At 47.5% G+C, this 13,961-nt stretch overlaps 2 protein-coding genes across 3 annotated transcripts; both read left to right on the top strand.

The window, feature by feature from the left end:
* Positions 1-5,090: 5,090 nt before the first annotated feature.
* On the top strand, positions 5,091-6,365 carry LOC136499777 (myb family transcription factor PHL7-like). Its single transcript, XM_066495310.1, has 2 exons — positions 5,091-5,196; positions 5,872-6,365. The coding sequence occupies exons 1-2, from the start codon at positions 5,091-5,093 to the stop codon at positions 6,363-6,365; spliced, it is 600 nt and encodes a 199-aa protein (XP_066351407.1).
* A 2,354-nt stretch (positions 6,366-8,719) lies between these two features.
* LOC136500925 (uncharacterized) lies at positions 8,720-12,383 on the top strand. 2 transcript variants are annotated; one of them, XM_066496405.1, is made up of 6 exons: positions 8,720-9,214; positions 9,318-9,463; positions 11,112-11,280; positions 11,366-11,464; positions 11,858-11,940; positions 12,059-12,383. In XM_066496405.1, the coding sequence occupies exons 1-6, from the start codon at positions 8,801-8,803 to the stop codon at positions 12,189-12,191; spliced, it is 1,044 nt and encodes a 347-aa protein (XP_066352502.1). In that variant the 5' UTR covers positions 8,720-8,800; the 3' UTR covers positions 12,192-12,383. The 2 variants fall into 2 exon arrangements, with proteins under 2 accessions (XP_066352502.1, XP_066352503.1); XM_066496406.1 differs by having other exon boundaries at positions 11,366-11,451; positions 12,059-12,197.
* Positions 12,384-13,961: the final 1,578 nt, after the last annotated feature.

Here is a 13,961-nt window from a genome sequence, read left to right as displayed (position 1 = left end):
CCCACGTGAGCGGCCAAAAGGCCCAGACGCCTGCGGCCAAGCCGGCCAGGCAGGCGGCCCACCTATGGGCAATGGCCCAGAGGGCGAGGCACGCGCACGGCACCGTGGCCCAGGCCAGCGGCCAGGCGGTGCGCGTCACCAGTGGCCCAAGCGGCCAGGCAGTGGGGCAGCGGCCCAGAAACGGCAACGCGGTCCACCACTGGGGATGGGCGCAAGCGACCCAGTCGGGGACCGAGCAGGCCGACCCAGGTACATGGGCGTGGATGGCCTAGCAAGCCAGCCCACGCCGCCTAGGACAGGATAGTGGCTTAAATTTTTGTGTTAAGACCCCCAAGTTTCTAACAAAATACCCCGCAGTACATTGGCACTATTTACCTAGGTCGCGTATTTCGCAGAAAGGTCCCCGTATAAAATCTCGGCTTGGATTCATACCCTTCGTCTTCTTCCAAAGCAGAGCACGGAGGAAAAACTAGAGCGTCGGCGATGGAGATGGTGCGCAAGGGTAGCGAGGGCGGACACGGCGCACCAGCGGTTGGGCATGGCATAGCAGCGGGTGAGGGCAATCCATCGTCACCAGGCGGAGCCCCCACGACGACAGAGGCACCGGCCCGCAGGCATGGGGAGTCGCGGGGAGCCAGTCACCGGTGAGATGCTATGGCTCAGCTGGCATGGCTGTGGCCGCCTGACACGGACAGCGGAAGAGCAGCGCCGAGGTGATGGAAGGCGCAGCCATGGCGGGCGCACGCGCTAGCGCGGGGCAAAAGACCGGCTCCAGCGTGGACGGGTGGCCTGGTCCAGCACAGGACCGGGGGCCCACAAAGGGGTAGTGCCATGACGCTGTGGGGCAGGCAGCACAGCAGGTAGCGTCGGGGAGTAGCTACGGTACCGAGCGGGGAAGGAGGTGCGGCGCGGTGGTGTGGCATGCTCGCGCGTGCCTAAGGAGAGAGACGTGGCTGAGGCGGAGCTACGTGCATGGAGGCAGAGAAGGGAGCGCCAGCTCGTGAGAAGACGGAAGGAGTCGTGGCGTCACGGGCGCGCTACGAGGAAGGCGAGGCCGGGGCAGTTGCGGTGGTGGAGCGGGCCTATGCGGTGGGGCGCCGACGTGCAGGAACACCACGATGGTGGGGCACGGGCGCTGGGGAGTAGCGGCCTAGCGCGGGACCGGGAAGCGGGCGGTTGCGGCTCAGCATGATGGTGGGAGCGCGGGGCTTCGGCTTTGGCGCTGCGCAGCGGCAGCGGACCGGCACAAACCGGAGATGCAGCGATGGCGGCCCAGGGAAGTGCGCGGACCGGTGGAGCTCCAGGCTTGGTGGCTGTGGGCGCACGACAACGGGATGAGCAGCGCGCTGGCCCTAGTCTGGCAGCGGTAGAGGCAGTGGCTGAGCAGGCACAATAGGAGCGGTGGTGAAGGGATGGGAGGAGCAGCACTGCGGGCACAGAGAAGCAGCAGCCTGGTGTCCTTTCGAAGTAAAGGAAAAAGGGGCAGCAGCGAAAAAAAAGGGAAAAAGGAGACGACGCGATGTAGGCAATATCGGTAGGTGACCAGAGGACGGACGAGGAGATAGTGGCGTTAATGCGAAAGGACAGTAGAGGCAGAGATGGTGCTCTAAAGAACACGGTACCGGAGTTGGCTGCTGGTGCGGTAAAACACAAGCACAACTGTCACTCCCATTAAAACTCAGACACGACCCAAACGAGAGAGGACGATGACTCAGGCAAACGGCCATGCCGGGTGTAGAGCGCGCGAGGACACGACAGAGCCACGACAAGACAACGGAGAAGAGAAAGAGGAAGCAAGAGGCCGGTCAACTGTACAGCCTTGCAGAGAGCGCAGACAGACATTTACCGCAGCACTGTCGCCACTGTTACACGTTCTTCGATTTAGAGCTATTGTCGTAATGTGTGTATATATATACACTTGCATATATATATATATATATATATATATATATATATATATATATATATTCTACACCCAGCGTGATTTAAGTTGAGCATTTACTTGAGTTCGCGAAACTAAGTCACACAGGATTCGCGTGTCGCGTCGAATACATTTTAAATCAAAAATCCAAGAAACTCGTTTTGAAAATTTGACTTAGGCCTAAATCACGGCGCTACATAAGATCATAACACCGGGGTGTTACACCGTTGAGGAACATGGACTTGACATTGAGGTGGTGGGCGTGCCAATCCTTTGTTGCTGCCATGGCCAACAGCAAGCGAACGGACTCCATGCGCGCCACCTGAGCGAAGACTTCCTCGAAGTCGATACCCTCAGTGCTGGATGAAGCCACAGGCGACGAGCTAAGCCTTGTACTTGACAATGGCGCCGTGCTTGTCCCGCTTCATCTTGTAGACCCACTTCAACCCGATCGGCCTGCAGCCCACTGGTGGATCCACCAGCTCCTATGTCCTATTGTCCTCGATCGTCCTCATCTCCTCCAACATCGTCCATCGCCAATTGGCGTCGTGTTCAGCCACTGTGAACGTCGGCGGCTCCTCTGCGCTGACAAGGAGTAGCTATGGGTCATCCAGAAGTTGGCTATCTAGCCTAGGAGCTCCCCCTTCGCCGACAATGTTGTCCATCCGCCTGAACCGAACCTCCTCGCCATCATGGAAAGCATCCACGAACTCGTCGATGTCGGTGGTTGGTGATGCGAACTCTAGTGGGGGTGTCCCCTATGCTGTCGTCGTAGGGGACTATGGTGGAGGTGAATGTGCCGCTGTTGGTGGAGACTACTCTCCAGCGCCATCATCTCCTCCTTGGATCACTAGGTGCTCGACAACAAAAGCACTGCTAACACCAATAGTTTCCCCAACGTCTTGACCCTACCAATCCCAAGCAGCCATCTCGTCGAACACTACATCCCTAGAGACCACCACCTTGCCTCCTTTGGGATCTAAGAGCCGATAGGCCTTGCTGCCCTTGTCATAGCCCAACAGCACCATGGGCGTGCTTCTGTCCTCTAAGCCTGTCGAGGTGGGGCTTTGTGTTCTTGACATGGCCAACACAGCAAAATGTTCTGAACGACACATTCGACTTGCGTCCATGCCAAGCCTCGAATGACGTCTTGCCCTTTAGGGCCTTGGTGGGCGCGCAGTTGAGGATGAACATCGCCGTGGTCACCGCCTCTCCCTAGAACTCCACCGGCATCTTCTTAGCCTTCATCATCGACCTCCATGCCGACCACCGTCTAGTTGCGCCTCTCCACCACGCCATTCTGCTGCGGCATTTACGGTGTGGTGTGGTGGCGCACCACACCTTGATCCACGTAGTACGCTACAAACTCTATAGAGGTGAATTCGTCGCCACGATCAGTCCATAGCATGTGCAGTTTCTTGCCGCTCTCCGCCTCCACTCGCGCCTTGAACTTCTTGATCGCCTCTACCGTCTCATTCTTGCTGGTCAGAAGCTGTAGCTACATGAACTGGCTACAGTCATCCACCAGCAAGATGAAGTACTTACTGGCCTCCATGTGTCGCTGGCGTGATCGGCCCAGAGAGATCACCATGGACCAGCTCGAGGGCCTCCACCGCGCGATACTTTGCCATCTTCGAGAATGGCAACCTCCTTTGCTTCTCAGCCAAGCAGCTATCACACAGCTCGCCGGCATGCTCGATGTGAGGTAGCCCAGTCACCAACTTCTCTAGCCGACCAAGAGCAGTCGAAGCAAAGATGGCCATACTAGGCATGCCACAGCCACTGGCTCCTCCGTGTGCCGTGCAGCCTGGCAGATGGGCTACTCCACCTTCAAGCCGAGCTGATACAATCGGTTTTGGAATCTCTTCACCTTGGCGAGAAGGCGCTGCTCTCGGTCCCTGATCCTGAGGATGCCATCCTTGATCAGCACCACTAGTCGCGCTCGTCCAGCTGCCTGATGCTGAATGATGCTCGAGCGCAGCTAGGGGATGTAGTAGACTGTTCGTCAGCGCACTGGTGCGCACCGTTCTGGCACTGGAAAATGATGGTGCCACACCCTTGGACCGTCACCCTTGAGCCATCACCAAACATCACTGTCCCAGTCATGTTGTAGTCGAGCTCTATGAAGGGCCAGCCTTGGAACCCATCATGTGGTTTCTGGCGCTGGAGTCTAGATACCACCACTGCTCCTGTTCGTCGCCCACAAATCTAAGGTGGACTTGGGCGCGCGGCTCGTCAAGGTTGACAGCCTTCAAAGTCTTCCCGTGCTCCTGTACCGCCATCACCTCTCCCTTCTTTATGACCTCAATGTCGTGCAGTGTGCAGAACGTCACCATCAGGAGAGTGGCTTCATCATCATCATCAGCTTGTGCCAAGTGAGCCTCGGCCTTCTTCTCCTACTTGCGGTTTGGGCACTTCTTTGTCTAATGGCCTGTCTTCCTACAGCACCAGCAGGCGTTGGGGTCGATCTTCTTCATCTTCTTCGAAGAAGCCTTATCGCGGCGCTTTTAGTCGCCACCGTAGCTAGAGGAGGTTTCCCCTGGACTTCTCCTTTATCCGGGCAGCCCACTCCTCCTCTGTCAGCAACACCTTGTTGCTGTTCGTCATTGCTGTGGCCTGCTTCATGCGCTCATCCACTGACCGTAGACAGCCGGTCCCATCCTCAATAGTGAGGGTGGATAGGTCCAGCATCGTCTCTATGGAGAGAGTGATCTAGATGTACTTCACTGGTACAGAGTGGAGGTACTTAGAGACCACCTCTTCTTCGTCGATGGTGACGCCGTGGCTCCCTAGCTTGCTAATGAGCGACTGCAGGCGGAGGGAGAAGTCCTCCACCGACTCACCATCCTTGAACTTGAGGTTGGCGTACTTCTGTTTCGGCAGCTGGACCATCGCCTTCTTTGCGTGATCGGAGCCGATGCGCATCGCTGCAATGGCCTCCCATGCCTCCTTAGTAGTCTTTTTCACACCTAACGACTCCCTGTACTCTGCTGGCACCACGCCAAGGATGGCCTCCATCGCTGATATGTCGTCTTCTTCATTATTGGTGCCCTTGTCAATGGCATTCTAAAGCCGTCGGGCCCTAAGCTTGACCTTCATAGTCACCGCCCACTCGTTATAGTTGGTGCGAGTCAGCTATAGCCAAGTAGTGTCGCTGACCTCCCGCACCATGTGCACAACGACCTTCTATCATTGTTGGGCCGCCCTAGCAGCATCGTCGCCTCCCATTGCTCCGCTGCTGTCGCTGGTCTCCGAGCTAGTTGCCATCGCCGACGGTTAGTCCGGCGACGCAGCTATACGGCTCCGATACCAGTTGTTGGTCCCTTGCTACCCTGCACAGGTAAGCAGTAAGTTTACTAGCACACACACTCACTCACTATGGCTAGAGGTAGAAGAAGGGGTTGAGCTCAAGCACACACAGAGCACAAGCACCAGCGCTGGCTAGAGCTCTACTCTTTTGGTTTGTGGCAACTGAACTGCTTTTTCCATTGTATAGTGGTAGAATATATACAACTCATGCACTAATTATAAGGTACACATGATCATGGCTGAGTACAGCCCCAACTACTTCTAGTACTACCAGTACAATTCCTACCTCAGCCCACTACCAAGACATAGTTGATGTATTAGCTACCAACTAATGTAGCTGTGGTGGCCTATTGCCCTACTGCTACAGCAACTAGGACAGCAAAGAATGACCTATTACCAAATCTGCTGTGCAGCAAACAAAGAGAGAGAGATCAGCAGCAGATTATGTCTTACATATATCAGTAAAAAAAACTTGCATGTATTGTTTGAGGATAGGTGTCAACAAAGAGCAGTAGTGTTTAGAAGAAGTGTAGAACTAAGAGCACAAATTACATAAACAGAAAAGGAACATTTAATATTCAGAATGTTCCTACTACCGCTGTTGCGGTTCTGAATTTATAACAAGAATCAAGCCACTACAGGTCTTGTCGTAGCTGACAAACATCCCTTGCAGGTACAAAGGCAGCTGCAGCTGCGAATTGGGGCACAGGGCAAGTACCTTCAGAAGATCATCGAAGAGCAGCAACGCATCAATGGTGCTGGAGTTTCTAGAGCCACATCAAGTGAACAGTTGACCAACTCCGAAAGACCTAACTCCTCAACCCATGTACCAGCATCTCCAACTCCACTTCAGGCTATTCCATTCAGTGAAGACAATGGAAGTCAAGTTGAGCCCATGAAGATTGGCTCACAAGATATTCCTAATGGTGAACCTCAAACACCTGACACCAACTGTCGGCCTGACTCACCAAGGCTCGGTCCAAAGCATGAGCGCCCAGCCAAGAGGCAGAGGGGCAGCAGCAACAGCGATGGTACCATGTTCGCTGATGGTGACTTTACCCTTCCACACCACATCTTTGACTCAAGCACGGGCTCAGAGTTCCAACTATGTGCGATGTCATACTCAAGCCATTAGCCTCTAGGTGCTGTGACAATTCTCCTATCAAAGCTAGTTTTCTGGTGCAGTATATGGCCAATGATAGATTTTGGTTTCTTTTGATTGAAATACCATTATTAGACAAAAGTTTAGGGGTTCACAAAAGATTTTGGTTGCACTTGCTCATGACATGCATGGTTGCTTTGAACTCCATAATATGACATGGCTAGATGTTACCATGCCGATTAACGGTAATGTTATGGTATCAAATTAATATCATTTTAGAATGGTGGTTTGATATTGGATGTCGGTCAACTGTTATGACAGTCAACATGTATGCATATGCTAATTAACTCAAACTGGCCACTGCAAACGGCAAGGTCAATTTAGTTTGGGTTGGGGGGGGGGTGGCGGGCTAGGACAACAGTTCCCATTGTTATTTACACATCGAATTCAGTTCATGCTACATGAACCGATGACAGATCAATAGTATCTAACCTTTGGCACATACCACGGTGTTGTCTAACCTACCATGGTCACTACTCACTAAGTGCAATTCCTACGCTTAATGCTGCAACTAGCCTCTCGTATTTTTAAATCTCTTAATCGGTCTAGAGGAGTAACTAAGTCAATTGAATCTAATCTAGATGTGTAAATTAAGCCTGGTAGTTATACGTATCATAGACCATACCCTTTGCATTTTGAATTCCTGAAAGCTCCTAATGGCTGGAGGGTACTAGATTTTTATAAATTCAGATAGCACATTAGTTTCCTTCTTTCACAGATAGGTGAAGCTAGTATCTTAGATTTTTATGAAAGGTTGCAATTTTCTCTTTTCTTACTAGGATGACATTTTTCATGATTTACTTTTTGCCATCTTGTTCCATTGATTCTTGGGCTTAAATGGAAGAAATGTTTCATTGACACTTTTATAATGGAAACAATGAGATGAAGTTATCTAACTTGACATTGGTTAAGTAAGGGGAAAGGCAAGCCCGCATGCCCTTGTGCCGCACGAGCTATCTGATTTGTTGACCCCCTGTCTAGCTGCAGCACGAATCTGAAAAGCAATATTCTCTTCCCCCTTCTAATCGAATCCTGGTTACGGTGTGTTTAGTTTGTGGAGTCACCCTATGCTTTATGAGGTGATGCATCATGGGTTTATCCTATCAATTTTGGTGAAATCAACTCATTCTTCGTGCATATACTAATTATTAGCTTGTGAGGAATGAGGTGGTTAACCCTGTTCATGGTCCGGTTAATCGGTTTTTGGTTAAAACCAAATCAACCCAGAAGGCATTTAGGTTCTATGGTTTGAAACCCACGGTTACCGTGGTTTTGACAAGTTGCTGTCGACGTAGAGGCGGGGAGCTCCCAATGCGGGCGGAGCGTCGGCTCTTTTGCGGCGGGTGATACTCTAGGGACCTCCCATCACGGACGACACATCAGCTCCCCTGGCAGAGATGACAGCGGCAGACGCACGAGAATGACGACGTTGGGGACGACGTAAAGTAGGCGTGGGGCGCGGTGCCCATCGCTGAGGGTTGTGGCGACCGGTGAGTCCACGGCAAGGCACGGAAGCACCATGACGTCGCTGCCGGATAAGATGGATACGCACATCGCTGCCATCGCGAAACCTGTGGTGGCCGCCGCACCTAGTCGAGACCAAGCCACCGCTGCAGGACAAGATGGACGCGCCGCCGCTGCCGCGAAACTCGCTGCTACAGCCGCCCTGGCCGGCTCCACTTTCGGCTTGGTTGAGAGTTGAGACCACAGCACCGCGATCGCCGATTAAGCGCCACCGCCAGTTAAGATGAGTTGGCAGGCCGCCGCCGCCAGCCAAGATGACCTCACGTCCTCACGTACGGTTTGCGGCTTTGAACCGTACCCAAACCAACCCAAGGAAAAATCACAAAACAGCTTTCTATGGGCTGGTTTCATGGGTTGGTCCGGTAGTTGATGATCTAAACTCGTTCCATTACACAGGCCAAATACAAAAAGTAAGAAGTGACCATCTCGTTCCTCAAACAAAAACACTATTAATGAAACAACTTTTACATAGAACGTGCGATCCGCATCTAACATTGAGTTTTCTACTTTCCTATTTGACATGTAAATTAAAATCTTTCCTATTTATCTCTCCTTTCTTTTTTTTCTATCCTATTTGATACTTCAGTTATTTTAGAGCTGTAACGGTGTTAAGTTCTAGAAAAAACCGTTTTATCTCTGTTTTTTTTTCCAGTCGTGACGTTCTCTCTTGCTGGCTATTGTCAGGCCTGTTTCGATTACGGAAAAAATTCCTGTTCCTACGTTTTTCATATAAAATGGAATAGATTGTTATGAGATTCCTGCGAGATTTCTATAAAAATCAGACGTGTCCTCGAATTGGAAATTTTGTCCCCTGCCCACAGCACCACCGCCGGCTTATCTCTCACGGTCCACAACGCTCCACAGCACCACCGCCGCGCACAGCCATGGCATCCTCCTCTACCTACCTCATGCTCGCCAGCGCCCGTGCTCCCCTCGCTCCTCTTATAAGGCCACCGCTGATGACCCTCGTCGCGAGAACCGCCGCAGCCTCCATCGCTAGTGGCGCCAGAGCCAGTGTCCCTCTGTTCGTCAACGCCGCTGCGTGCCGGCCGGGAGTGCGGCGCCGTGGCTGGGCCCAACTCTGCAGAGACTCGTCCCTCCAGGGCCCTCCAGGCACCGATTCTCCTGCTCAAGAGCAAGAGGATATGAAGAAGAGCGAGGCGGTGTCAGAGACTGCTGCTCGGATTGCCGGAGGCAGCGGCGGGAGGTTCAGCGACTGGAGCACGTCGGTGCTCATCTTCGGGATCTGGGCGGGACTCATGTACTACGTGTTCCTGCTCGCGCCTAACCAGACACCGGTACGGGACAATTGCCTGCCTGCTTGCTTTGTGTTATGCTGCTGTGAATGTGATTTCGAATTCCCTTGCTAATTTGTAATTTGTGCCTCCACTCTGACTGCAGTACCAAGACACATACCTCTTGCAGAAACTTTTAAATCTGAAGGGTGACGATGGCTTCCGAATGAATGATGTTCTTGTTTCTCTATGGTACATTATGGGCCTCTGGCCACTAGTCTACAGTATGTTGCTCCTTCCTACTGGCAGAGGGTAAAGCTCCTTCCTTCAGGAATTTAGGATCAAATTCAAACTGTTTTTTTAAAAGATTCAGCATCATTTAACTAGAAATATTCCCCAACCTATTACCGTGTTACGCATCACAAATTTATATGACATCGACGAAATAACACAAACATATCACAAAAGTAGAGCAGCGCTAATAGGGCGAACTGACGGTAGGTGAGCTGCATACGCTAGTGATGTCGGGCATGGGAGTGAGAAAACTAAATGAATTTGAAGACACTTAGGGCTTTGGTGAGACTAGAGGATATGGAGGGCCATTTTAGTGTACTTCGGTGTAATTTAGGGTGGAAGATGAATTCAACCAAAATTTTTTGGCTGATACAAAAAATTTCTGAACCTCAGAGAAAAAGGAGAATTTTGTCGAAATTGTGAACCCTACTCAGCTCAAGCTTATGAATGTTCTGTAGGAAGCTAGTGATGATGGTTGCGGCATACTTGCAATTTTCTAGTTTCATTTGGCTGATCTTGAAGCTTGTCTTAATCCTTTGGATAGTTCCTAAACACAAAGATAGTCCTTGTGTCTGTATATGACAAAAACTGACCAGGAACAACAACAATACCTTCCCAAGCAAGTTGGGATAGGTGATATTAACCATGAAACGGTTATCTAGTTTCTTTTGCATGCTGTAGTAATAACACCTTGTACTGTAAGGTGATTTAAAAATTATCTTTGTATGCAGACAGAGTGATATGTGACTTGTTCTTTATTTTGTGTAAATAAGCCAACCACGAACAAAGTTTTTGTCCAGCATGTTGTTGAACTAGTCTACAGTGTGTTACCTTTTCCCACTGAAAGAAGGTAAATGAATCTGCGAATTTGTAATCAATGAAATGTTCCCTTTGTTTGACTGCTAAAGTTGTACAAAAGCACCACATATTTTTTCCTCTATATTATAGCCCTTTTTTTGTGTTTTGGCTCATGTATTCGGCTCAGCTCCGAAAGATAAATTTATGCTACACCCTTTTACTAATATTCTCCTAATTGCCTTTTATTCAGAATATATTGTGTTCATTCTGCTCATAGTGCACACTTGTTTTAGACAAATGGTATATTGCACAGGGTTTTATTTTTGAGATCACAGGGAGTCCCTACTCCCCTTGTTAAACCAATGAATCATTGTTTTATCCATGTCGCATTTAAAGATATACACCACCTTTGTGTCCTATCGTCTTTAAGAAAAACTACACTGAGTGTTTTGTTCATACAAACACAGGTACATGAATGGCCTCATTGCCTGTCACATTCCAGTCATTCAGTAGATTACATTTACATCCACTTGCTAACAGAGGTCTTTGCGTTAATAGTATGTGCTACATTGTACATTCATGGTTCTTTACAAGCATAAGATTAGTAGAGTACATTTGCAAGGAGAATTGGGATTGCCATGATTTTGAAATTGACTGCAAATGGATGATCATTTGGAAACATAAAAACTGAACATACCTATGTCCAAAATATTGAGAAACTAATCGATTCGTGATTTTGCACTAGCATTTTTATCCCTCACTAGTTTGGTATACACATATAATAACAAAATATGTGATTGTAGCAGTAGTTATTTTCTATGATTACTGTTTTCAATATTATTTTCGTAACGGTAAAATTGTATTGCAGTTCCAAAAGCAAGATCCCTGTGTGGCCATTCCTGGTTCTTTCATGCATCGGAGGAGCGTATGCTTTGATTCCTTACTTTGTCTTATGGAAGCCTCCTCCACCTCCCATTGAGGAAGATGAAATTGGACAATGGCCATTAAAATTTCTTGAGTCAAAGTTAACCGCAGGAGTAAGTTTTAGTTGTATTGTATTACATTTCAAACACTATTTGGTAATTATTGACTATATTTCTTTCTCCAATCTCCATGTCGCAGGTAGTGTTTGCCTTGGGCATTGGACTGATCATATATGCTGGCAAAGCTGGTGGCGACGATTGGAAGGAATTTATTCGATACTTCAGGTCGAGCAAGTTTGTAAGTTCTGCAACATGATTCAGTGAATCTTGAGTAAAAGAACAATAACAAATGCTTTGTTATATCTAGAGTAAATGGTTGCACATATGACTATCATGCATTTAGTATTCACGTCTTACATGTTCTTTCATTTGAGTTGTTGTTTTTACAACCACTAAACAATTTTGGTATTCAGTGTGATCACAAAGACAAACATGTTCAAAGTTTAAAATGTTAAAATAGTCACTGATCTAGTTTCCTCTATCTTATAAGGTTCAAGGATTATAAGTGATTTATATATTGATCATGCCATAATTTGATTACATGTCATTGCCATGCATTTGATTACTATGGATCTAATCAATACAGTGTGGGTGTCAAATAATTTTCTATTTCTGTTATGTCATGTATCAGATCCATGCCACCTGCCTTGATTTTACTTTGCTATCAGCCTTCTCACCATTTTGGGTCTATAACGACATGACAGCAAGGCGATGGTAAGCACTAATGCTTAATGTTGTGTAGAGAAGTTGCATGATAGACTTTGCAATGTCTGAGTTAAAAATGGCAATTGAAACTTGCATCACATGAGATTAATTAGCATTTGCTTAACAGGAAAAATGGTTCATGGCTTCTACCATTTGCACTGATACCTTTTGTGGGGCCCTCACTGTATCTTCTACTGCGCCCATCACTTTCTTCCTTGCTGGAAGCATCTGCTTCACCATCTGATGAATTTAAAAAATAATTCAGAACTGATGGAGAATTTGGTTGTGAGCACATGACATGGGTAGAGAAATGGTGATCTGGCAACTGCATTTGTTAGCCCAAATGCTATGACAATTGCTGATCTGGAGCAAATCCACAATTTTGCATGCCACCTCCCTGTTCAAATTGGAAGGAGATCCGGGCAATGAAGATATTGTCAGTATTATCATCATCTGGGTGCCTCACAAATTTTGTCTGTTATATCTATCGATTAATCCGCAATGTTCCAATCTCCGATGGAAGCAGTGTATGTATGCAACAAACTACTAGGATACAATACTTGTATGCATAGGTCGTTCAGGGTATAGAAAATTTTGCTCCTATTACAGTGACACGTAAGAAGCCAGAGTAGTGATACGTAATCAAGAAATAGTTGGTATATATTTTTAGTTGCAGAAAAGGAAGTACATACTGGCATAAATACTTAACAACCCTTGTGCAACGGGTGTTTGTTGCTCTGTCCTTTCACTTGCTGTGCAAAGGAAGATACACAAAGCCATATCAGAATAACTTTCTCTTCAACTGATTTGTGTGCTGCCATTTAGTAACTAGTATACGACTAAGCCATATCAGAATAACTTTCGAAACAATATTGCTTAAATAATTCAGGCATCACATTATTGGGTAATTAAAGAACTTCTGTTTAGACATATGGCGTCACACGGTCAATAATAATAACATAAAAGGTTGGAGCTGGTTGCTGATCGTAACATCGTTTGCTGCATGTCAATGTTATTCCTTTTTTTTTTAATTGAGTTTGCCGATATCCTATTTTGTTAGCGTGCCTTTGAGGGACCCAGATGCATAGAGTGATACACGTATTACATACGCCAGTGACCCTATGGTTTTTGCTCTTCCAATTTACTTATCGTTCCCTTCTAAATTATAAGTTATTCTAATTTTCTTAGAGAGTCAAATCATCTCAAGTTCAACCGGTTTCAAGAAAGTTGGAATTAACTTATAATTTGGGATGGAGGGAGTAGTTACAATTGTGGTTAGTTGATTAATATTGGTCCTCGCATGCATGACACTTATCAATGTACAGTAAATATAATTATTTGAAAAGCATGTGCTTACAAGGTTTAAAGCAGCAAGGGGACAAATCGATTTTCTTTTGCATGTCGTAGAAAACACTCATGTACTAGAGGTTGTAATTGTAAATACAGCTCAAGAGGTGTCAAGGGAATTAGTACGTTGACATGTGTGTGCGTCTTATAAAGAAAAGATAGCAGGTTTGGTTGGGTTTATACGGTGGAACATGTTCATTCGGGTTTAAGTCCTCAACTTTGCACGGGTGCTTGTATTTTTCTGAATTTATTCTAGGATTTAAGGGCGCTATGTTGTGCGACAGTCCTCGTCGATAACGATGCGCCTGTGGTGACTTCGTGAATCTCAAAGGCCTACCGTCTCAGTCCTTTGGAGATGCTAATAGGGGTAGGGTTTGCATACATATGTTCATAGGATTGAGTGTGCGTGCGTGTGTGGACATCTACATTGTACCGTGTAATTCTAAAAAAAAATTCTCAGTGAACCACTTTGTAAGTGTATGTACCTGGATATGCAAATTATTATTAGTTGATGGGCCGAGACGACATTATTGAACTACTTTTAGGACTGCTAAATACTTTTTATGACAAATGAAATGCCAGATGGTTCTTTTGGGAAACTTCTACAATTCTATAAAAAACATGCAAACAGCACAAAGTCATGAACAGAGACGGACTGCTTATATATCGAAAAAGAAGGAAAA

Source organism: Miscanthus floridulus, chromosome 13, assembly GCF_019320115.1.
Source record: "Miscanthus floridulus cultivar M001 chromosome 13, ASM1932011v1, whole genome shotgun sequence".
Taxonomy (NCBI): Eukaryota; Viridiplantae; Streptophyta; class Magnoliopsida; order Poales; family Poaceae; genus Miscanthus; species Miscanthus floridulus.
This window is presented reverse-complemented; position numbering and strand designations above follow the sequence as displayed.

Bases quoted from the DNA above. Each gene is read 5' to 3' on its own strand.
- LOC136500925 (XM_066496405.1), top strand. From the start codon at position 8,801: ATGGCATCCTCCTCTACCTACCTCATGCTCGCCAGCGCCCGTGCTCCC. The intron at 9,464-11,111 runs GTAAAGCTCCTT...ATTGTATTGCAG, and splicing joins CTCCTTCCTACTGGCAGAGG to TTCCAAAAGCAAGATCCCTG. The intron at 11,465-11,857 runs GTAAGTTCTGCA...GTCATGTATCAG, and splicing joins ACTTCAGGTCGAGCAAGTTT to ATCCATGCCACCTGCCTTGA.
- LOC136499777 (XM_066495310.1), top strand. From the start codon at position 5,091: ATGTGCACAACGACCTTCTATCATTGTTGGGCCGCCCTAGCAGCATCG. The intron at 5,197-5,871 runs GTTAGTCCGGCG...AAGCCACTACAG, and splicing joins GCTAGTTGCCATCGCCGACG to GTCTTGTCGTAGCTGACAAA.